Source organism: Myodes glareolus, chromosome 26 (genome assembly GCF_982192425.1).
Source record: "Myodes glareolus chromosome 26, mMyoGla1.1, whole genome shotgun sequence".
Taxonomy (NCBI): Eukaryota; Metazoa; Chordata; class Mammalia; order Rodentia; family Cricetidae; genus Myodes; species Myodes glareolus.
Genome location: NC_142051.1, coordinates 12137962 through 12162644, shown reverse-complemented (window position 1 = coordinate 12162644; position 24683 = coordinate 12137962). Strand labels below are relative to the sequence as shown.

General features: G+C 45.1%; 2 protein-coding genes across 4 annotated transcripts; both read right to left on the bottom strand.

Annotated features, from left to right (window-relative positions):
• Nucleotides 1-3898: 3898 nt before the first annotated feature.
• LOC148117736 (retinol dehydrogenase 16-like) lies at nt 3899-9674 on the bottom strand. 3 transcript variants are annotated; one of them, XM_087901944.1, is made up of 5 exons: nt 9537-9674; nt 9222-9428; nt 6572-6830; nt 5138-5301; nt 3899-4633 (listed from the first exon to the last, which is right to left on the bottom strand). In XM_087901944.1, exons 2-5 carry the CDS (start codon nt 9373-9375, stop codon nt 4416-4418), a joined length of 795 nt encoding a protein of 264 aa, XP_087758070.1. In that variant the 5' UTR covers nt 9376-9428; nt 9537-9674; the 3' UTR covers nt 3899-4415. The 3 variants fall into 3 exon arrangements, with proteins under 3 accessions (XP_087758070.1, XP_087758068.1, XP_087758069.1); XM_087901943.1 differs by adding an exon at nt 4866-4923 and having other exon boundaries at nt 4498-4633; nt 9222-9673; XM_087901942.1 differs by having other exon boundaries at nt 9222-9670.
• Nucleotides 9675-16405: 6731 nt separating this feature from the next.
• On the bottom strand, nt 16406-24450 carry LOC148117735 (retinol dehydrogenase 16-like). The gene is made up of 4 exons (XM_087902085.1): nt 23987-24450; nt 21662-21920; nt 17358-17521; nt 16406-16906 (listed from the first exon to the last, which is right to left on the bottom strand). Exons 1-4 carry the CDS (start codon nt 24297-24299, stop codon nt 16719-16721), a joined length of 924 nt encoding a protein of 307 aa, XP_087758211.1. The 5' UTR covers nt 24300-24450; the 3' UTR covers nt 16406-16718.
• Nucleotides 24451-24683: the final 233 nt, after the last annotated feature.

Here is a 24683-nt window from a genome sequence, read left to right as displayed (position 1 = left end):
TACCAGCTACAAACCTCAAAGGACAGTGAGGTGATGGGTGCCTGGGACCCAGACACATATGAGTCTCAGAATGGATGTGGGGGAACGATTGACTTTTACCTTCTCATGATGCCATCCTTGTTCGTCCTCTTCTTTGTTTGTTTCTTTGGTTTTCTATCCTTTTTTTTATTTTTTGTCAACTGACACAAGCCAGAATCAAAGTAGAAGGACCTCAACTGAGAAGAGGTTCCCATGGGATTGCTATAGGCAAGACTGTGGTGGTATTTTTTTCATTGACTAAGGAAGATCCACACTCCTATGGACAGGGTCTTCCCTGGACACATGGTTCTGAGTGGTATAAAAGTGATGACTGAGTTAGTCAAGAGGAGCAAACCAGGAAGCAACATTCCCCATGCTCTCTGCTTCAGTTCATGACTCTGGGTTCCTGCCTCGACTTCCCTTCACGATGCCTGTCAACTCAAAGCTGAAATAAACCCTTTCCTCCCCACATCGCTTTCGGCCACGGTTTTCAACAGAGCAATAGAAGGCTGCTGAGGGCAGGTGTCCTGCTCTTGACCGCACAGAATCACCTGGACATAAGTGGAGCAATCTTGAGTTGGAATCGCCATGCATGCCCCAGACTAAGCTGAGCCAGGATTTCTTGCATGATTCCCACCAATCCTTACTTACACAAAATGTCTAGAGACACTTGGAGCTATGCATGTGGTTCCGGTTTGGATGCTAGATTCTGGGTCTGAAGAATGTTTGGGAAGTATTGGGAGAATGGCCTTGTTGGAGGAGGTGTGTCACTCGGGGCCAGCTCTGAGGTTCCTAAAGAGTCCCTCCACTCAAATTCGCTCTGTTCCCTGCTTCTGTGGGATGTGAGCTCTCCTGCTGCTCCAGCTGCCTGCCCCCGGGGGATTTGCTCCACCATCATGGACCCGATTGTACCTAAGCCCATTTAGATGCTTTCTTCTGGCAGTGGCCTTGTTCATGGCATTTCACGACAGCAGTGAAAAGAAGCTCCTGCTCATCCATTCCTGTCCCAGAATCCCACCTGACCAGTGGTCCAGAAACAGTTGCCAATCACAACAAGAGGGACAAAGGGACTCGAAAGGATCTCAGCAGTCAAGGGGACCTCAACACCCTAGAATGCTTTGCCCCTTACAACGTGAATCCTGCGGCTCTCTTAACAGAGTGAGACTGAAGGTAGATCCCCTGTCCCACGTCACTTCAACCGTGAGTTCGCTAGGCCCATCCATTCACGTCCAAACCCACTCCTCACAGCAGCTGCACGGCTCTTCCTCATCCTGACAGCTGTGCCTCAAGCTGCCAGGGCTTCTAGAACACAGCAGGGTCGAGTCAGTCTCTGGAAGTTCCGGACAGAGTCAGTGGGAATGGGTGTCGGTGTGTGACTACCGTACATGGAGACACAAGGCTGAGGAGACATCCTAAGAGGCACCGACCTGTCCTATGGGGCTTCCCTCACTGATCCATCCCTCCACCGAGGAATACACAAACCACTTGTCAGTGCCCAACTGGTCCTTCTCTCTGTCCTGGGTAGCGGGTGCCTGGCTCCATTCCAGGACTGAACTGTGAGTGTCTAAACTCTCCAGCTGTTTTGAGCCCCAGCTGTGGGGCTGAGGTAGAATCTGAGCCGATCAAGACTCCAGAGGGGTCTAGCTCAGCCAGGTGGGAAAAGTCGGGTCTCCCCACACACCCCACTCTTTCCCCTTCATGCAGGATGGGAAGGAATGATGCCTGGAATATGTGATGTAAAGCATGGGAAACAGGCCCACTGTGCAAGCCTGTTCCCAGTCCTGCCACAGGGAGCCCCTTCTCATTCTTAACTGGGGACCCAGAAGTGAAGAACCAGTTGTACTCTAAGGCCTGAAGGTCTACAGCAGTGATCTCAACATTCCTAATGCTTGACCCTTTAATACAGTCGCCCACCTTGTAGAGACACCACCATAAAATCATTATCACTGCCATTTCCTAACTGCAACTTTACTCCTGTGATGAGCCATAATGTAATATCTCTGCTTTCTGAGGGTCTTAGGTGACCCCTGTGAAAGGCTCATTAGATACTCAAAGGAGTCCCAGCCCACAGGCTGAGAATGGCTGAACCAGAAGATGGGCTTAATTAGGTGGACATCTGACAAACGGCTATGACAATAAGGGGAATAAATGAGGTGACTTTTTATAGCAGTCGAAGAGGAGGAGGAAGAGGTAGAAGAGGCAAGAGAGATGAAGAGGAAGCCAGGGAGATGGTTTTCCAAGCATAAAAACCCAATTCAATTCCTACAATTTATGTGGAAAAGCTAAATGTGCTGTTTGTCCTGCTTTTAATCCTGTGGTGGTGAGGTGGAGGCTGGTGAACCTCTGGGGCTCACTCAAAAAACGTATTTCTTTGTTGAAGAGGTTATCTTTTGGTTCCACAGGTAACAAAAGACTGTGGGTTTCTTCAAGGTTACTAGAGATCAGATTTGGTTAGGGAAGACTCCCTGAATATCCTGGCTACAAACATAAAGATTATCTTTGGCTGGCTGTATACAATGCGTAGTCCATATGTGTGGGAATGCAGATATGTATGTTACCTTTGGAAATTTGTGTGTTTTCAGAGAGGGGACAAGACACCAATGGAAAGAGGTGACCCAGCTGACCCAGCCCCTGATGTGATTTCCTCAGAGTTCCACACCCAGACCGGCTTCAAGGCTGCGGGTTGAGATGCTGCAGCCTCACAGACTACTCCAGCCAGACGTCAGACAAGCCCTACGCTTTCCAAGCACGCTGAGACTAGACAGCAGAAAACTCTCCTAGGAATTGAATATTATCCCAATTTTCTCAGGATCCCTCAAGAGATATATGTTACCACCGACAACAGGAAGCAATTTAGAGACTACAAAACCCACATTCCGAAGAGGTTGGTTGTGTGGTTCTGGTCATTCAGTGGATTATGGATTACGTCATTGTTTAGGAGACTTGGTTACAAGTTGTTATTGGTCAGGTCAGAAAAAAAGCGAAGCAAAGGAGATTAGATTCAAGGGTCTCTTTCTGAAGGGGGAGAGGGGAATGTGATAAAAAAAATGATCAAATAAAAAAGTGGATTATCGGCGCTCGTGAACAACCACTGATCTCAAATATTTTACACTGATCTGAATTTTTGTATATTGACACAAAGTCCAGTGCCCAGATTCTGTGTTAAACCAAAACCAAGAAAATGTTAGAAAAGAACAAAATGAATAGTGAGGCCAATCTCTGTTTTCTCCTGAGACAGGAGCCATCGCTCAGTGATTCACCGAAGACGCAGTGACCACCATTTCTATAACTTAAGGAGGACACCAGGGCATCTGGACAGGCTCCCATTGGCAGTGTAGGACTGAACCCAGGGCTCTGTCACTCCCTGCAATTGCCTCCCTGCTCATCCCTCACTGAGAGGATCCTCACAACCCTCTGACTTTCAGGGCCAGGACATGGGAGCCAGGGCAAGTCCAGGAGCATCTCTGACCCGGAGCAGCAAATGCTGACAGAGAACAAAAGACCAGAACCCAGAAACGACGCTCACTCCATTCAGAGGTGGAGGAAGTTACAGAACAGAACACGGTGAACTGAGGGGGTCAGTGACTGAGTTTGGAAGGCAGATGCTGGTGACAGAAGGGAAAGGTGGGAGAAAGGAAGGGCCTGGAGTTTCCCAATACCCCCTCCCAGATATCCTTGATGAAAACTCTTTGCCTTATCCTGTGGATCAAGTTGCATAAAAACCCTGAAAGGGAAGCAATGGTCACTCTGTTCCATGGTGGGAGGAGCTGAGCAAGAGCAGAGGTGACAGCTGCTGGCGCTCCTCAGGACAGTCCCCTCTCCCTTAACTCTGTCTCCCAGTGGGCCACACACTCTTCTAGAGCAAGGCGCAGGACACAAGTAATTGTTCCAACATTTATTCTAAAATGAAAGGAATCCAAAGAAAGTCATGGTTTCGATACAAATCAAAAATTGTTTCTCAGTCTTGGCGAGATTCCATACCACCAGCATCACCATCTCCCAGACACAGTTGGCTGATGTGGCATTAGGACGTGGGGTGCTGGCGGTGGTCCTCCCACTTGACACCATTGACAAAGATGATTGAGAAGAGGGTTGTCTCTATGATTTGTGACTGTGTGAGGAGTCAGGCCCATGCACATCCTGAGGAAAGGAGCTGTAACCTCCCCCCAGTTCTGTGGATTCTCACAGTCAGTCATGACGCACAGAGCCTTGGGAAGTTGCCTAACTTAATAGGTTACTGCCAGCACCTTTGAATTCTTTGGCTCTGTCCTCTGGGCTTTCCCGGTCTAGAGCAGTGTAGAAGCAGAATGATTTTCATGGATATGGTGAACAATGTCCCCTAGTGCCACCCCCTCCCTCCATCCACCTAACTTTCCCATTCTGCACAAGGGCAGATTTCACAGGGCCTGAGCAGGCTTTGGTGAGCACCAGTAGAAGAAGGCATCTGATAGGAAGGTGGGCAGGTAGCTCACGGGGAGGTACAAGAGCTTAGCGTCCCAGCCGGCTGAGTACCGGGTGCGAGGATGACAGGAAGTCAGGGCGTGTTCCATGCAGTCCATCACCAAAGTAAGGTCCTCAGAGCATCTGTCCCCCAATAACGCCATTGTTTGCAGGTCTGCGAAGAACAAGACATTATTCTGGTCGCCTCCACATCCCACCACCCCTGCTCAGTGACCAACTGAAGAAAACCTGTCTAGAACCCACGTGTCCAAATCAGAAGGCACACCCATGCCTAGCCTGTCCCAGGACCAAAGGACACAGCCCAGCTAAAGGAAGAACACCTCCCCCTGTGTCTCAGTTCATTCTGGCTGAAAGGCTGGAAGATCTCACCCAACACCGACACTAACCGAAGTTTATGGAAAGCAGTGGTCTGATACCAACTCCCATCCCTGGCTTCATTTGCATCTGTGAGATAATGAGGGGTTCATATAAAACAGAGCCCCATGTTCTAGAAGCCAGAATGTCTTTGTGTGAGCAGAATCCCACAGACTCCCAAGGAAAGGGGACTAAACTGTCCACTGTGAGAAAGACAATCTGGATGAGACCGTGAAGAAGTGACAGAAAGCAGAGACTCTGGATTTAAGACAAGCTTTTGTCTCAGTTCCTAAAGGTCACTCACAAGATAACAGAAACTCCTCTCCATAGATCTCTTTGACCTCTGAGCTGGCTTGGTCCCACAGCGTCTTGATACTTGACAATACCTTGTTATTACTCATCAAACCAGTCTTGAAGCCTCCAGGCTCTATAATAGCCACCTTCACCCCAAAATAGGAGAGCTCCCTCCTGTAAGAGAGCAGGCAAATGTCAATGACTTCAGAGGTCTCTCCTATGACATCAAGGAGGACTTCTGTCCATAAAGAGTCACATGGCTCACCAGGCTTGCCTAAATCAGCTCCCCTCATTCCTGACACCTGCCTTCACCTACTACTGGCTCAGGAAATCTCAGACCAGTTCTTGCTTGGCTCCTTCAGATGTGTTCACAGAGCTATTCTGTATAACTGTTTGTAGGACTCCACCTTGAGATCTTATTGTCCTGCATCTCTCAGGAAATCTAAGCCCGTTTGCTACGGTGATGCCACAGCTTCAGATGGCTGAGCTACCACCGTATTGTGTATACACAGCCCTCAGCCTCTGCACAGCTACCTCGTGAGTCTGCACAGACCCATCACTGCCAGGGCTGACCTGCCTTTTGCTCCAGGATGACACAGCATTGAAGGCACTCTACAAATGTCACACTGGGCCTGGGCTGTTAACATTTTCTTTTTTCTTTTTTTAAAAATATTTATTTATTATGTATACAATATTCTGTCTGCATGTATGCCTTCAGGTCAGAAGAGGGCACCAGACCTCATTACAGATGGTTGTGAGTCATCATGTGGTTGCTGGGAATTGAACTCAGGACCTTTGGAAGAGCAGGCAATGCCCTTAACTGCTGAGCCATCTCTCTAGCCCTGTTAACATTTTCTTATCCAGGAAGCCCAAGTTCAGCCTGCCCTCAGACTCATGCTGCAGGGCCCTCCACACATCTGGTGATTAACGCTGTAACTACTGCTAATACTCTGTCTGCCCTGGCCTTATTCTCTCCCTGTTTCTCTCTTCTTTGACTCTCTCGTGCTGCGGTTTTTGGCGTTATTATTGTTGGGTTTGTTTTTTAGGGTCAAAACATTATTGTCATGCTAGGTTATGAGAATTGTGTACTTTAACACAGCCCGATAAGTACAGCTGAATTGAATATGGTGCTCAGCCACCCCCAGGGCATTCCCTACTGAGCATCAGAGAGGATGGCAAAGGCCAGTGCCACCCCAATGCATCCCTGCTATGTACAGGGATGTCTTCCTGGTCAGGACAAGGATAAAAAAAACCAAGAGTTGGTCATCTACCAGGGTTATAAAGAGGGGCTTCCCAACAAATGACCGCCTTACTCCCGAGAGGAAAATGTAAGAGAGTCCCCCAAACAGGAAAGAAAAGGTTTTCATGAGTGTTTCTCAAAGGCTGCAATGAAATGAAACACCCTGCCGAAGGTTTCCCATAGGACCTCATAACCCTCCATTACCTGAGGGAGTCTGAGAAGGCCTCTACACCATACTTGGAGATGCTGTAACTACTACCAGAGGAAGACACTCGGCCCACGGCGCTGGAGACGTTGACCACTCGGCCCCTTGCCTTCCTCACTAAGGGCAGCATGCTCAGAGTCACCTCGATCATGCCCAACAGGTTCACATCTAGTATCTTTGCAAAGTCTTCTTTGTTCATCCACTGAATGGGACCCAAGGGACCGATGATGCCAGCATTGTTGACCAGGCCCCAGAGTCCTGGGAAGAAGAAAGAATCACATTATAGGGCTGGAGAGATGGCTCAGGGCTTAAGAGCACTGATTGCTCTTCCAGAGGTCCTGAGTTCAATTCCCAGCAACCACATGGTGGCTTATAACCATCTGTAATGAAATCTGATGCCCTCTTCTGGCCTGCAGGCATACATGCAGACAGAACACTGTATACAAAATAAATAAATAAATAAATCTTAAAAAAAAGAATCACATTATACAGGTATAATTATGATTAAAATCACATTACACTGGGTAAGGCCATATGAACAGGCATTGGATGGAGAGTTAAACAGAAGTAACAGCATGGTGTCAGTGGACTGGAGCTACCCATCCTGGTAGTCATGATTCACAGCAGGATACCTTCCTCTTCCTTTGATTCCTGACAGCTCCCTCCCTGAGAATCCACAACCAGCGACTTCACATTTGATAATAACTGGAATATATCTTGAAGACATATCGTGCCTCTGTTAACCTGGACGCGTGGGAACCGTGTTTGCATCTTACAGGTGAGGGAGCAGAGGCAAGGACAAGACAGCAAAGGGACAGGGCAGAAGGCAGAGCTAGAATCCTAGTGGAGTTTGAGAAATATGGACTAAAAGTCCTGGTTGGAGGAGACCACGGAAAACCATGCTGCGTTCGTGCTTTGAAGAAAACTGGCTTTGGCAGGTCCAGCATCACTAGTGAACGACTTATCACACGTGGTGAGTTCTATTACGAAGGAAGATGTGAGGTTGTGGATGAGGATATAAAGCAGGGTGAGGGGGAACTGAAGGAGAGAGAGGCGTTGGATTGATATGATACAAATTCACTGAATGACTCCATGAAATTTCCAAAAAATAAATAGTCTTAAAAATCTGTCTATCCACTTTCCTGGGACCCTTGTGACACAAGACCAGCAGGAAGGGGGAGATGACACTTCCTGTAAACAACAGGATGTGAGCTCCACCCCCTGTCCCAGAAAATGGGGCCCTCTCTGCACACTCCCCCACAGACCACTCTCACCCATCCTGCAGTCTCTAGGCGGTGGATCTTCAGGGAGCCACCCTGCAAGGTCTACCATCAGCTACACAACGGTCAGCACTGGACGCTGCTAACCTCCATGCATAGAGAACCAGGGACTGGCTGATTTAAGAAGAGCAGGTTACTTTAGATCCGGTTCAATAAGTCAGATGCCTCCTCAACTCAGATTCATGCCTGTCCTTCTTGAGGTGAATATGTTAAATCAAGGAATCTTACTTCTAGGATCTCAACATATTCATGCTTGCTGATAATTGAAATAAATAGTTTGTCAGGACAGTGCTTATGGCAAAAAAAGGAAAAAAATGAATGTAGGAAACAAGCTGAACATGATGGCATGTGAAACCAACGACAACAACAATAATAATAAAGAAAAGAAAGAATTATGTGCTGAACATTCCAGTATTCACCTCAAGACAAATTTACATTCTTAAGGATAGGTTAAAGTATTCACTGCTCCTAATCAGTGATTACCATTATTTGAAAAAATGTGCTTCAGGTATTAAAATTGATCACATTTTTAAGTGAAAACAATTCATGTATTTTAATTCCATATGGGTCAAAATGTTTATAGGTTTTAGGTCAAAGAAGTGAGAATATAGGTTAATTTTAATTAAAGTTTCATTCCCCAGAGTTTTAATAAAAATCATATTTTCAATTTATTCTTAGATTTCTTTAAACACCTTTTCCTTTCTTGCTATTGTTATGATAAAAGAATAACAGCCAGCAGTAGTGGCACATGCCTTTAATCCCAGCACTCTGGAGACAGAGGCAGGGGAAAATCTGTGAGCTCGGCGACACCCTGAGATGCACAAAGAAACCCTGTCTCAAAAACTAAACCAAACCAACAACAAAGCAGCCCCCTTTCAAGTATGTTGTTTCCCAAGTCAGTCCTTCATCTTGTCATGGCCGCTCTACAGAGAAGCAGTCTTGTCCCCCTCCACAGAGGATGGCAGGTGACAAGTAAGAGCAAGGATGGTGCTGACTCAGGAGATCCACCCAAGCATTGCCCCAGATTCCTGCGCACATAGCCCAGGGACAAGTGGCATCCTCTGCTCCAGAAAGGGACCCTGCTCCAAGCATCCAGCAGTCTACATAGAGAAGATGACAGAGCACAGACAGGAAGGTGAGGAGGCAAATTCTCCACTGGGTAACTTCTTACCAAGATCAAAGAAATTGAGAGACAGAAGGTAGGGGCAGGAGAGAGAGAAAGTGCTCAGGTGATGTTCAGGGCAGGACAGGAGGCTCTGGTACTTCAAGTGCCCCAACCCACATAAGGCTTCTTGCCAGGGAGTGTGACCATGAGACCCCTTAAGCGGGGAGTCAAGCCAAAAGACATAGAAAGGCATCTCAATGGTACCTCTGTTCCCAACATGCTCCTTCACCCACTGAGTGGCTGCCACAATACTCTCTGTCTTGGTGACATCAAGGATCACTGTCTCCAGCCTGTCTGATGTCTTGTTGCTCAGTTCCTTGGCTCCCTTCTCCGTCAGACATGCAGCCAGCACCCTCATGCCTCTCCTGTCCAGCTGTCTGGCCAGCAGGTTCCCAAAGCCCGAGTCACAGCCTGTGATGAAGACATGCTTGTCTTGGAGATGGCTCACCACCTGCCTCTCCCTGATCAAGCGCAGGAGGGTCCACAGGCCCACAAGAGCCACCAGGTAGAACCACATGCCTTGTAGAAGTCAAGCCAAGAGCAAGAAATTCCTTGTCAGAATGAGCCTGACTTAAATTCACACAGGAAAAACTAGGAATGCTGGACTGTGAATTTCTACCACAGTATCTAAACTTTCCTCTCTGACCCTGGTATTTCTGCAACATTTATTTCATGCCTGACCTCTGCTCTTTGAACTGCTTTTGGTCTTTGATAGCCAGTGCCGCTTGGCATGCCCTTACTTGTTGCCAAAGGAAACACAACTTGTTAAGCAGGACACCTTCATTCCCATATGATCTTCGTCTTTTACTCGTGTGGGAATACAAGCATGTTTTCTTACACATGCCCACCACAGTCAAGACCCAGGCTCACCTTGTGTCTCTGCATCTGGCACACAGTGCCATAAACCCCGGGCTATGTGAACATAGATATATTCTACATTCTTAAAATTTTGAGATCATTGTGCTTATGCTGTGTACATGTTTGAAGATTATTTTCGCACTTTGAAACTTTAGTATTTAAGCTATATTGGTTATTAATAAATACAGGATAATAGCCACCCATGTTAGTCTTACTTATAGTTATGTTAGTTAGGTTCTCTAGATGCACAGTGATATATCCTTAAAGATAGGTTATTGGTGTAGGAGGTCCTTCTGTTTATGTGTTGCTTTCATTGGTTGAATAAAGAAATTGCCTTTGCCTTTTGATAGGGCACAACTTAGGTAGGCAGAGTAAACAAAACTGAATGCTGGGAAGAAGGGAAGTGTGGCAGAAAGTCATGGATCTCCTACCTGGGACGGACGCTGGTTAGAATCTTGCCGGTAAACCACAGTTATGTGGCAATACACAAGTTAATGGAAATGGGTTAAATTAAGATGTAAGAATTAGCCAATAAGAAGTTAGAGCTAATGGACCAAGCAGTGTTTAAATGAATACAGTTTCTGGGTCATTATTTTGGGTGCAATCTAGCCAGGTGGATGGGACAAAAAGCAGGTGTGGCGCGCTCCTTGACCAGCAAGCAAGAACGACCACGAGTTGAGGATTCTTTCAAAATCACACTTTATTGGAGCCCCTTGGTTGAAGGGAGAGCGGGGAGTGAGAGGGAGAGAGAGAGCAAGAGGGAAAAGGCAAGAGAGCAGACGAGAGAGAGGAAGCGAGAGAGAGAGCGAGAGAGCGAGAGAGGTGGGTGAAAAGCCTAGCGGCAGCTGCTTTTCTCAGGTGGAGGGACTCGGATCCTGTCCTGATTGGTGAATACCATTCTGCTGGTGCTCAGGGCTTCGTGATTGGCCAGGGACAAGGCTCAGTTGTGCAAATGCAGGCAAAGGGTGCTCAGCCCCACGCGGCAACAACAAAAGGATTTGTTTACCTCCAATCTGCAGGACCGCCAGCGCCATTTCATAATGGCGATATCCGGACGGCTCCTTACAGTTCCCCCTTTTTGTTTTTAAGAGCAATAAGGCAAAACCTATTTCCCAATCAGGTCCCCACCTCATGATGTGTGGACCGATTGAGGGAAAGGAATAAGCAAGATACACCCTCCCTGTGCAATGGGACAAATACTTCCCTTGGAGTGCAAGGGCTGTATCTACACACTCTCCGCCTATGCATACCTTTTTCAGTGCAATGGGACTATCGGGTCCCTTGAGGGTGCAAAGGCTATGCATGGCATACTGCCTACAAGCTCTTTAAGGCTGAAAGCCAAATCTGGGGTGAGGATCCACATTCCAAGACAGCCAAGGCCTGTGCTACAATGACCTTGTCCCTCTTTGTTTGGGCTTGCAGATGGCACACCAACCACAGACATACCGTACATCCACCTAGGCAGCATGCCAAAAATATCCCTACCCCCACCCATTCCTTAAAAAAGGAAAAGGCAGAATAAAGCCAGTCAGAAAATTGCTCAAAGATGAGAGGCTGCACACGGGTGCTGCTCAAGGTGATAATGCGAAACAGCTGCTCTTTTCTCTGCCCAGAGGGTCATCATTGCTGCTTCTGCATGAATCATCCACAGTAGGGCATTCAGCATCCACTGGATCATCTTCATCCTTTGCAGCATCCTTCACTTCTCTGGTCAGCCTTTCTGGTACCCAGATTGGATCCTCTCGATTCTGAGGGAAAACACAAACAGCTCCCCTGGATCTGGCAGTCACTGGATCCGGTCTGTACCATTTGTTATCCAGTACATTTTTCCACATGACCAAATCTTGCCCCGTAGAGCTTTCATACAGGGCATGCCTGTCTGCTGCTGTTTTTCCAGCATTGTTTTGAATTAAAAAATTAAGTGTAAAGAGTGCAAGGGAGATCCTTTCCCTGGGGGACGCTGCTTCAGCTATTCCCCCTTTTTGTTTTAGCAGAGTCTCCTTTAGGTTTCTATTTGCCCTCTCTACAATCCCTTGACTTTGTGAATTGTATGGTAGGCCAGTGGTGTGTTCAACTTGTAATTGCTTGCAAAAGGCTTTAAAGCACTGTGAGGCATAGGCCGGGCCATTGTCAGTCTTAAGACGGGTTGGCTTTCCCCAGGCCACCCAGGCCTCTAAACAATGCATTTTTACATGAGTTACCTTTTCCCCCGCTAGGGGGCTGGCCTGAATTATCCCAGAGCATGTGTCCACCGACACATGAACATATTTTTGCCTGCCAAACTCCGAGATGTGAGTCACGTCCATTTGCCAGAGTGAGTTTGGCTTCAACCCCCTGGGATTTACCCCAACATGTGGGGGATGTAACATGGTCACGCAGGAGGAACAGGCTTTTACTATTCTCTTGGCATTATCCCTAGAGATCTTAAACCTTAAGCAAAGTGTATTTGCTGGGACATGATAGAGTTGATGGAAATCTCTAGCTAGCTGAAGTGAATCTGCAGCCATAAGGGCTATAGCTCGTGTAGCATGATCAGCTTGAGCATTGGCCTCTGCCATAGGTCCTGGCAAAAGAGAATGGGCTCGAATATGAGCAACATAAAAAGGATTCTCTCTTTTTAGAATACATTTTTGTATTTGTCACAAGGTGTTTCTCATTATAATTCATGCAGATTATTGAGAAAAAGATAGTGCAGAATTAACTTTAAATAAAAAATTATTCCTCCCCATCCTCCCACTTCCCTATATTCTACAAAATATTTTCCCTGGGACTAAGCCTTGAAAAGGCCACTACATAGCGAATTGAGGCTGCTACCTCAAGAGAGGCCACAGCATTGACTACATGTTGTGAATCTGAAATTAAATTAAATGACTCAAGAAATCTTTGGAACACCTCCAAAACTACCAAGCACTCAGTGACTTGGGGGGAATCAGGCCGAAATTGAAAAACCATAGGTTTAGCATTTCCCGCCACCAAAGCCCCTTTAAGTAAGGTCTCAAATAGCATTGGTGTAAGGTCCCTGGAAAGCTAACTAGAATAAATGACAGCCAATTAGTAAATTTTGTATTCCAGGGCCCATGAAAAACAGTAAAAATCCTATTTTGTGACCAGTAGAGGTCAAAAACCATATCTAATCTGTAAAGATCAACCTTAGTATCCAATTTTTGAATTTGAACAACCATGGCATTTTGTAACCTGCCTTGAAGATACCCATAGTGCTCAGCAGAAACAGCTGACAGGATAAGAAAAACTGATAGCAAGCAGTAACTGACAAATCAAGGGGAAATCCAGCAGTATAGCAATTGTACAGCAACAACAGTACAGTAAATGTATAGCAATAACAGTACAGCAATAACTGATAGATCAAGGGTAGGGAGCTGGGGGAGGAAGGATTTAGGCACTGGATCACTTTTTAGGAACCTGCCAGCTCTGCAGCAATCAGGTCAGACAGCTCCATAGCAGAGGCTTTGTCCTCAGGTCTCTGGACAGATGAATCCACAGCCAGCATAGCAGCAGTACTCAAATGGATATCAGCATTTTTGGAAAAGACATAGACAAACTCTTCCCCAAATTAATGCATTAACTGGATCATATTGAATATTGGGAGTAATAAAATACTCAGAACAAAACTTAGTTCAGCCAGCATTGGTGCTGGTTGGTCTTGAACTTAGAGACCTGCATGTCTCTGTCCAGAGAGCAAATACTATTGGCCTGCGCCACTGCAACCGGCCTTAAAATTAGGCTAATCAGTTTGTAACTTTTGGAGACCTCTGTATGATTTTCTTTGGGGCTTACCGGCTGTGCGAAGTAGGCAGGACAGAAACCCCAACGAGCAGGCCCACATGCTACAGGTTATCTTCAAACACTTCAAAGACCTTTACAATATGACATTGAAAGGTTGTCTTAATTTAGAATTTTGTTGACTAAGATACAACTGCTCCTGACAACACCAATCTACTCCAGAGAAAATGGTGAGCATCAAGGACACTCCATATGGAGCTTGTTTACTTCTTGGGAAAACAGACATATTGGGCAAAGAACCTTACCTCAACTGCTGACAGTAAGCATGCTGTCCCATCTGGACAAGCAATATATTAAGGAGAAACGACTGCTGAACCTTGCCAAGACAGGGTAGACAGTCTTTCGAATTTTCCTGCTTCTGAAATGGTCTGTTAGATATTCTAGGCCTCTAGCCAAAGTTGATTGCTCCAACGTTGCACAGAGACTTTGGGTTACTGTCCAGGGAGCCACAGTTTCTGTCATTTTTACACCTTTAGGAAGTTGTCTGGTTGCACTTCCTGTTTACTTGTATAATATTATTTTCCCTCTCAGGTCCTTGGTGTAGTTGCAGACTAAATTCTTACAGTTACAAGCTTCTCATAGCTTAACTAAGAGCAAAACAGGTATGAGATTCAGATTCTTCAGGACAGGACAGCTATCTGAGTAATCTCTGTGTTTTGCCAATCATGTATGATCTGGATATATAGTATGTACTTATTTCTTGACATTGTTCTTATTGGTTATAGTTTTATTTTATTGTATGTTATTGCACTTTCTTTCTCCTAGAAAAGATTTGATAATTATTCTTATTGTATATAGTATTGTATTAGGTTTTGAACCTTCTTCTTCAGACAAAAGGGGGAAGTAAATGGGTATTCCTATACCCATGACCTCGGGCTACATGGACCAATAAGGGAGGTGTTTCATGTCTGCCTATGTAACCTCTTAAAAAGAAACAGGGGGTTGTTTCTTGCCCTCTTGTGTGGTGATTGAAAGTCGGACTGCTGGCTCCATCCACAGCAGTGATTTACCTTGGGCGTTCTGGAGTGGATCCTGATAAATCACTGGTGCCCTTGAAATGGGCTCTCGAGGAGTTGCCTGTAGTGCACTTCTTCTAATTACACTTTGCTCAGGAACATCATGATGCACTTGAGCCCATTCCCATGTATGCTGCTTTGAATGTAATTGGTCCCCATAATCTCACAACAAAGCATGATTAATAAAAACTCAGGGAGAGAAATTGCGGTTCATCCTGAAGAATTGAAAAGCAAAGCAGCCAGCCACTGGTTTTTACCTTGAACTCAGTCTGAAAATAGTGGTCCTGCCTCCAGGAAACTCAGAATGAGACTGTGTTTGAGAGTTGTATCCTCCTGTTTTATAATTCTCTCTAGGGCTGGGCTTAAAGGTGTGCATCACTGGGATTAAAGACATGCACCACCCTGTTGCTAAAACAGCTAGTGTGGCTTTTGGGATTAAAGGTGTGTGTTACCATTGCCTGGTCTATAAGATTGGTCAGTGTGACTGTCTATCTTTCCCAAGCACCAGGCAATATTTATTTATTATTATTTTATTTATTAAAATAGAATTGAAATGCTTCTACATCACAGGAGTGGCACTATTAGGACTTGTGACTCTGTTGGAGTGGGTATTGTCTTGTTGAAGGAGCTATGTCATTATTGGGGTGGACTTTCTATTTTCCTCTGCTCATATATACACATGTCCGTACACATGTATGTATAGAGAGCTGTAAATTCATCAGACTTGATATTGACACTTGCCTTCCACTCACAGTGATCCCCCTCGCTCAGCTCTGCAGAATGCTGACAAGCAGGAGTGACCCACCGTGCTCTGGTCTTCCTCTCCCTACAAAAAAAACTGGGGCTGGCCTCAATGAACTACACAGGAGCATTTGGAGGCTCTGAGTTCCTTTACATCCTGGTCATCCTGTCCCTTCAATGCTCTGATGCTGGAACCACCACTCACTGTGAGTTAGTTAAAGAATTGCTTGAAGTATTACATGGTATTCTATTATCACAAGTAATAATATTTATAGGTATTGATTGAATATAATATAATATAATATAATATAATATAATATAATAATCAATGCATGGACAACTGGGTATGCTGGTGCCAGGACAGCACCATAGCAAGGACCAAGGTATCAATCCAGTGACAACTGGCAAAGTTTTTGCCCTCTGCTCACAGTACAGGCATTCACGGATGATGATTAGTGTGAGCAAAACCAAGCAACTGCTACTTCCTGAAGGTTCTATCCCGAGACAGCTGCCTTCAGACCTCCTACAGAGCCTAGAAAGGCACTTCCCCTTTGCTGTTATAATAAACAAGCTTACAGGGAGCAACTGAGGCTCCATCAGAGGACACACAAGCCACTGGTGCCAGCTTTTCTGTCCATGTGTCTGTGTGTCTGTCCTTTCTGCATTCCTTTACTGCCCCTCAAAGGTCCTGTGGGTGTCAGACCTAAGAGATGTGCTAAAACAAGGCTAGAGATTGAGTAGGTCATGATGTACCTGGGTGACAAAGTGAGATTCTGTTTCAAAATAGATAATTATGTAAAGATGTAAATAAGGAGTTTAACTATAGGGACAGGTGGTAGAGTAGAGGACCAAAATTGTGTTCCCAACTCTACAGTAGGTAATGCACAAGAGCCTGTAAGTTCAGGCCCAGGGAAATCAATCTTCTGGACTCTATGGATATCCCTACACACATGCAATATAGACACACATGCAGACGGACAAATAAAAAAAATTTAATTAAAATGAGAAAAATGGGTGATGATGATACATGAAAGATCATTTCTATTTTCACCAAAATTGGAATCATTGTATGGACATAGCAGTTTCTCCTGTGGTTCTATGTCCTTCAGGGTCACACTGAAGGAAGACAAGTCAGGCACCTGTGGATGTCCCTCCCAATGACAAGTTTGTCCCGATTCCAGCCTCTGCCTTCTCCTGAGGATCCTCTCCCTTGCACTACACCCTTATACCCTAACTACGGAAGCAGATTCAGGCTTCACAGAGCTTTGTCAGGCTTCAGGGAGGTCTAACCTAAGATGGCATCTGCAAGACGGGTGGGCAGGTAGCTCACAGGGATGAAGAAGAGCTTGGCATCCCAACCAGCCGAGTATCGGGTCCGGGGGTGACGGGAAGTCAGCGCATGCTCCATGCAGTCTGTCACCAAGGAGAGGTCCTCTTTGCACTTTTGGTCCAGTGACTTTAGTAATGTCAGATCTGCTCAGAAGGAGAAAGGATTCAAGGAGTGATTATCTTATTTCTACCATTCATACCCTAGACCAACATGGAGGAAAACCTCACTAGAGCCCTTTTCTCCCATGTCAGAAGCCATGCCCAAGCCTAGCCTGTCCCACATCATCAGAAGGAAACAGTCCAGTTCTAAGGAGCAACCATGCACATGCTCCACCTAGGTCTCTGTTCATGGAAAGTGCTGTCCAACCCTGCTCACATTGCTGACTTCACTCTCAGCTGGAGAGGATGAGAGGTTCAGATGGGAAAGAGCCCCAAGCTCTGAAGGTCAAGAATGCTTTCAGGGAAGGTACCCACCTACCCCATGAGTCTAAATGCCCTTCCTTTGAAAAGAAAGATCCTGTGGTTACTTCTGGTAAAATGAACAGGAGCCTAGGGATTCAGACTTGTTTGGCTTGGGCCCTCATAAATCACGTACGGGATGCCAGAAACTTCTCTCCATATGCTTCTTTGACTTCTGAGCTGGCCCGGTTCCACAGCGTTTTAGCACTACATAGATGCATGTCACTACTGGAAACAGCAGTCCGGAAGTAACCAGGCTCAACAATAGCCACCTTCACTCCAAAATAGGAGAGCTCCCTCCTGCAAGACAGACAGACATCAAGGACTTCAGAGGACTTTCTGTGAGGTCACTCAGAATCAGAGCACAGTCACCTGACAAAGTCAGCCTGTGGTGAGGAGAGACCACAAGCTTCAGACGGGTGTTGTGCAGCAGATGGGGATGAAGCTCCTGGTGAAGGCAATGCCTCTGTGCTTTAAATGTCACCCTAAGTACTTGGAGTATGACGCTCACCTGCCTAAAACCAGACACTCTGTTCTCTGACAGCATGTGTGAGCTCTCTCCATGTACAGCTGATGGAAATATCACCATCCTTGCCCGGGTTACCCCCATCTCACCCCTAAGTCTCAGTCTGCCCTCATCTGTCCCAGGATGCTCCCAGGACATCTCCCACTTGCTTCCTGCAGGGATCTTCAGAGAACAAACCCCTGCCTGCCACTTCCTCCCATCCACAACCTCCATGTTCCCTACACTAAGGGATGCACCTGCCCCAAATGGCTCCCCTCTTGCAATACCTTTGATGCGCTGTACATAACTGTCCTGCACCCTACGGCTGTCCTTAGGTCTACCGTAGCCCTCCTGGTGACCACCCTCCGCAATATCCCACCTGTCCTTTCCCCCAAGGAGATACCTCCTACAAACAGGTTCCAGGTTTTTATGTTCAACCTTCACACTGCTGCTGCCCAGTTCTACTACAAGACCTGACACAGAAATGACAACCATGGCCAACACAGCTGACTGGGCCATGGCCACTCCTAGGGAAGGACCCACATCTTTTGGGTCTCCTCTCTCAGTTGTCATAGTCTTCAGATCAGGTTCAAAAAATTTCTGTTCTCTGGAAAGTGTTGATTGTGGATTCCACGGGGGCTGATACCTGTCTGTAGATACAATGAAATATGTAGCCCTATGTGAGATGTCCTTCTGTGTATGTGTTGCTTTTATTAGCTGATGAATAAAGCTTTTTCTGTCAATGACTTAGCAGAGTAAAGCCAGGAGGGAAATCTGAACAGACATATATATCTATCTATATATATATCTATTTCTATCTATCTATCTATCTATCTATCTATCTATCTATCTATCTATCTGTAGTGGAGTCAAGGAGATGCCATGTAGCTGCTGAAGGAGAAAGATGCCACTGGAACATTCCCGGTAGTCCATAGTCTCGTGATGATGCACAGATTAATAGAAACTATTTAAGATGTAAGAGCTATCTGGGAATACATCTAAGATATTGACCTAACAGTGCTTTAATTAATGTAGTTTCTGTGTGATGAGTCATGTCAGGACAGTCGGGAAATGAATGAGCAGTCTCCAATCACATAACAACACCACATCAAACCTGAGAGAGCTTTGGAAGGAATTCAAGACACAAAAGAACAGCCTTAAGCACAGCTTCTTGGTAGCAGCGTTTTCTCAGGTGGGCTCTGCTTGTTAGAGGCAAACAGAAATGTGGTTTCTTTAAGAGAAGGCTTCCCGACTCAACAATAGCCTCAAAAACTGTGTGGCTCCTTTAAGAGCTGACTCCCTGGTTCATGTTGGCTACTTAAATGGCTCTGTGTTTTTCAGAAGATCCTGTAATGGAGCATTTAAATGGTGTTTGTGAGTAGAGTGCTACAAGTTGCTTCATGTTGACATAGACCCTCTGTTTCCCTGGAGGTGGGGGTTAAGCTGGTGGTGAACATACCTCTGTCATTTTGGACAGGGCAGAGTCAAAAGGCAAAGCAGCCTTAGTCTGGCCATGTCCACTTAGCATTGTTTTTGTTAAAAGGGGGCACTCCTGCTCAGAAAATGTTTATAGATACTCAATAAATACAGATTCAGACAGAAATAAACCTCTGAATGCATCATAGTGTGTTCTAAAAATGTACATAGGCTTCTGAGAGAGGGTATAGACAGTTTTAAATGAAAATAAATGATTTTAAAAATAAAAAAATCTTTAAAGAGACAGTAAAAGTAAAAGAATAGGACAGTTATAGATTTAAAAAGTGAAGAAAAATAAGCCAAGTGAAGATGGAATATACACAGAGAGCCTGGGTTATGTATATTATTATGTTCTTTGAATTTTTAGACTGCAGGGAGACATTTGATTCTGGGGGATGCTAAGTTAACCAACATAAAGGTACCTTGACTTCAAAATTTGGAGCTCAGGATATGTTACTTTGAAAAAGAAGTTCTGCATTTGTTTCCACAGAAGATGAGAACCTATAGATTCTTTCCAGGCTAATGTAGTTTGATGTAACAAGACCCCCTGAAAGGTCTCTGTGAACCCTAAAAATACTTCACCCATCAAAGAGCAGGAAGCAGTTTGGAGAAAATAATGCTCAAATTTTCAAAATGATTGTTTATCAATGTTGGTTATCATTTAAAGGGGGTTGATTATGAGTGTTTAGTGATCATAGCAAATATCTTTCCAAAAAAAGAAGGAGGGAAATAAGATATAGAAATGAATACTTTACATTGGTATGGATCTTGGTTTATTGCTATAGATTTAAGGTCAATTTTGTTATATGCACATTTCTGCTCTTTTTAAGGTATTATGTTTGTGCAGCTCATTAAAAAAATGTAAAATATAATTAGAAATTATGGATTAATAGTCATCTGTAATAGTCAAACTTGTAGTCATATTAGTTAGGTTTTCTTGATATACAGAGATATATTTCAGGTAGATAGATAATCTTTAACACTTCAAAGACCAACATAAAATGGCATTTAAAATGTTTCAAGAACTTAGACTTTTCTCAACAATGAGACATGTCTGATTCTGGCAGAACTAATTACTTCAGAGAGGTTGATGGGCATTGAAGAAACTAGTTTTGGAATTTGCCTTCAATGTGACAAAGCTAGCCATTTGGGCAAGAAAGTGCTCTTGCCTGGACTGCTTGATGCTATGCTTTATGAATTGGACACACAGAAAAATGACTGCTGAACTTGCCTATAGAAAGTGAGATAGTCCTTCAGGATTCCTGTTGCATGAAAGAATCTGCCAGATTTTCTGCAGGACACAGAAGAAAATGACTGGCCAACTGCCAATAGAAGCAAAACAATCTTTCAAATTTCCTGACTCACTGTAAAGTCTGCCACATATTATGGGCCTGTAGACTGAAGATGGATGCTCCAATGCTACAGAAGAGCTTTGGGTGACAGTTCAGGCAGCAAGATATTACTGTCAGTTATTGAACTTTGGAAGTTGCTTACAATACACTTCCTGTTTCCTTAGGTAATATTATATCCTTCTGGGGTCTTCAATTGAGTGGGAGAATAGAGAGTTATAATTATAGTTTTCCTTAATTATGATAAAAGATAATATAGATATAAATTATTTTACTTACAAATATAGGATTTATAATGGAGTATTTTTCTTAATTTGCTAAATGTAAGCAAGTTAGTATTAGAACTATAATTCTGCTTGATGAATGTTTTGTCATATGTAATTTAACTATGCTAAAATTAAAACCTTCTTTTTTAATTAGACAGAAAAGGGGAGATGACGTGGGATTTCCTTCTGTATATGTGTTGCTTCTATTGATGGATGAATAAAGTTGCTTCAGCTAATGTCTAAGTGAATAAGCCCAGGTAGGACGCATGAACAGAGATATAAAGAGAGAATAGGCAGAGTCAAGTTGATGCCATGTAGGTGCTGAAAGAGACAGATATTGGAACGTTACTCATAGGCCACATCCTTGTAGAGATACACAGATTAATAAAAATGGGTTAATTGAAGATATAAGAGTTATCCAGAAATATGTTAGAGCCATAGGCCAAACAGTGTTGTAATTAATACAGTTTCTGTGTGATTATTCGGGGCTGGGTGACTGGGACATAAACAAGCAGTTTTTGTTTACAAAGTCCAACTCAAAAGACATGCTCAGCATCATAGAGCTCAGGGGACTGTAATCTTGACTTGCAGTACCAATTCTATGTCAGTAATGTGCCACAGTGCCCTCCCTCCTCCATGACAGGCCAAGATGAACTGAACTCAGCTCTCAGTCCTGCCCTCTACTGGAGACATAGAAATGTGCTTCCCAGTGACTGATTCAGCGAAGATGACTTGAAAGGACCTCAAACTAGCGTTTTTCCTCTCCATGATGGCTTCCTTATGGCCTTGATTGAATAAAACGCCAGTCAAAGCTTCCCTCAGAGACCCACATCCCTGTCAATACCTGAGGGAGTCTGAAAAGGCCTCTACACCATACTTGGAGATGCTGTAACCTCCACCACAGTAAGACACTCGACCCATGATGCTGGAGACGTTGATCACTCGGCCCCTTGCCTTCCTCACTAAGGGCAGCATGCTCAGAGTCACCTCGATCATGCCCAACAGGTTCACATCCAGTATCTTGGCAAAATCCTCTTTGTTCAGCCACTCATTGGGTCCCGAGGGAATGGAGATGCCAGCATTGTTGACCAGACCCCAGAGTCCTGGGGACAGTGGGAACAGAGAGAGTCACACAGCACAGGTATAGTTATGAATGAAATGCACACTCCACAAGATAAGACAGCTTAGACATGTGTTTACTGGAGACTAGGACACAATGGAGATCAGCATGGTGTCATCAGGACTGGGGAACCATTCCTGAGGTTCTAGGCTCGCAACATGGATACCATCCTCTTTAAGTCCCCATGGTCCAGGGCCCTGCCTGGAAAACAAGAGGCAGTCATTTCTGACTTGCTGATTTTACAGATGTTGAAGGCATAGTATGCCTGCATTTATTGGAGATCATGAAACTATGTTTATATTTTACATATTGTTCCCATTCTTGAAGATATTTTATTCTTTTAATTGTAGTGTTGGTTTGAACAGGAATGTGAGCCTTAGGCTCATAGATTTGAAAGCTTGGTCATTGTGGACTGGCACTGCTTGAGAGGAATTAGGAGGTGAGGCCTTGTAGGAGTGACTGTGGCCTAGTTGGAGAAAGTGTGTCACTGAGGGTGGAGTGTGGGATTTCAAAAGCCCAAGCCAGAAACAAGTCTCTGTCTTCCTGTTTCTGGATCAATGGATGTGTAACTGATTTAGATGTAGAATTCTGAGCTCCTTCTTCTGATTCATGATTGCCTGTGTGCCACCAAGCTTCTTGCCCTTCTGATAATGAATTAAACCTTTGAAACTCTAAGCCAGTCACACACACACAAAAAAACTTCCTTTATAAGAGTTACCATGGTCACCGGGCAGTGCAAGCACACTATGGCTTTAATCCTAGCACTCAGGAGGGAGAGGTAGGTGGATCTCTGTGAGTTCAAGGTCAGCCTGGTCTATAAAGTGACTTCCAGAATAACTAGGGCTGTTAGATGGAGAAAACTGTCATGGAAAAAAAATTACCATGGTCATGATATCCCTTTTCATAAATCAAATAGTGAGACACACTGCACAATACTGTCTTTGTCTTTCAAATGGCAAAGGAAGACAGCGATAAGGAAGCATGAGGGAGAGAGGAACAGAGGAAAATACAACGCAGAAAAATAGTAAAGAGAAAATTAACGTCTGGGTGAAATAGGTTCAGAAACAAACAAATGTGATTGGGAGATTTTGGAAAACCGTGTTATGTTCAGGGCTTTTATGAAGCTGGACCTTGCAGGGTCCGGCAACAATATTGAGCAGCTCTCCTCAGATGCTTGCAAAACCCAGGGAGAGGATAAGGGAGGTGACAATGCTTGCAGATCACCAAAAGGACTGAACTTGCTCTCTCAACCTCAAAATATGGTGCTCTGCAGGCTTCCCTTCCTCATCCGCTCTGGTCTTTAGGTCCTGGATATTCAAGTAACTAGTCAGAAAGGCTTACAACTAACACCACATCTACACTGTCACTAGCTGTGCAGGGTGCATTGAAGACTGCTTGATTGAGACTAAGAACGGTATTTGCTGATTTCAAAACTCACCCAGTATGTCATATCTCTCCTTGGCTCAAAAGCATGTCTTTACCCTCTGAAGACAGACAGAGAGAGAGAGAGAGAGAGAGAGAGAGAGAGAGAGAGAGAGAGAGAGAGAGAGAGAACGCGAGAGCCCTTCCTAGGCTTTCTTTCCTAAGGTATTCCTCCAGTGTTGGTGTGCTCTTAATCATGGCAATGACTTTGACTTCCATAAGGATTCCCAGGTGGAAGGGGAGACCAGGTTCCAGTACTGAGAGAGAAGAAGCATCTGTCACAGGACCAGCCAACTTCCCACAGTGCCAGGGACCAGCACTCTTCTGTCTCACTCTCTCTAATGTGGCACTCAGCAGCCAAGAGTCCAGTCTCCCTCCAAACAGTGGCAGAAGAGGGCAGACAGGAGTGAGGACGTGGAATCACACAGGACACCAGCTGACAAAGAGTAGAGAGCGTGAAGGACTGGGTGTAGGAGGAAGAGGAAGGGCTGACAAGCTGGGGATGGCCAGAGTCTGCAGTCACTTCAATTCCACCCCCACCCACATCGGAAATCATTGCGGGCAAAGCAGACATTCCCTTCACGCAGCCAACAAGCCAGCAGACACAGACAGGGATCTCAATGGTACCTCTGTTCCCAACATGCTCCTTCACCCACTGAGTGGCTGCCACAATACTCTCTGTCTTGGTGACATCAAGGATCACTGTCTCCAGCCTGTCTGATGTCTTGTTCCTCAGCTCCTCGGCTCCCTTTTCTGTGAGACATGCAGCCAGCACCCTCATGCCTCTCCTGTCCAGCTGTCTGGCCAGCAGGTTCCCAAAGCCCGAGTCACAGCCCGTGAGGAAGACATGCTTGTCTGGGAGATGGCTCACCACCTGTCTCTCCCTGATCAAGCGCAGGAGGGTCCACAGGCCCACTAAAGCCACCAGGTAGAGCCACATGGCTTTCAAAGGACAGGCACAAACAGTCTGGGACAGAGTGAACCTGGCTCCTATTCACAGAGGACAAAGTAGACACACAGGACTCAGGAGACACAGAGGAATGCAGGCTTCTAGCAGGAAGTCCACACTTGGTTCTTTGCGGACTGCCTGTCTTGATATTTATTCACGCCTCATTTCTCTGCTCTTTCACCTGTTTATTCATGTGAAATTTAACGGCCTTTGATATTCCCTAACTTGCTGCCGAGGAAACCACCACTGTCTACTCAGTAACCCACCTCCGTTGTCTTATGATCTTTGTATCTTTTACTCATATGGGAATACGTGCACATTTCTGTAAATGTAGACTGTCCTTTCATTTCCAGCCCCCCTGACATGAATAATACA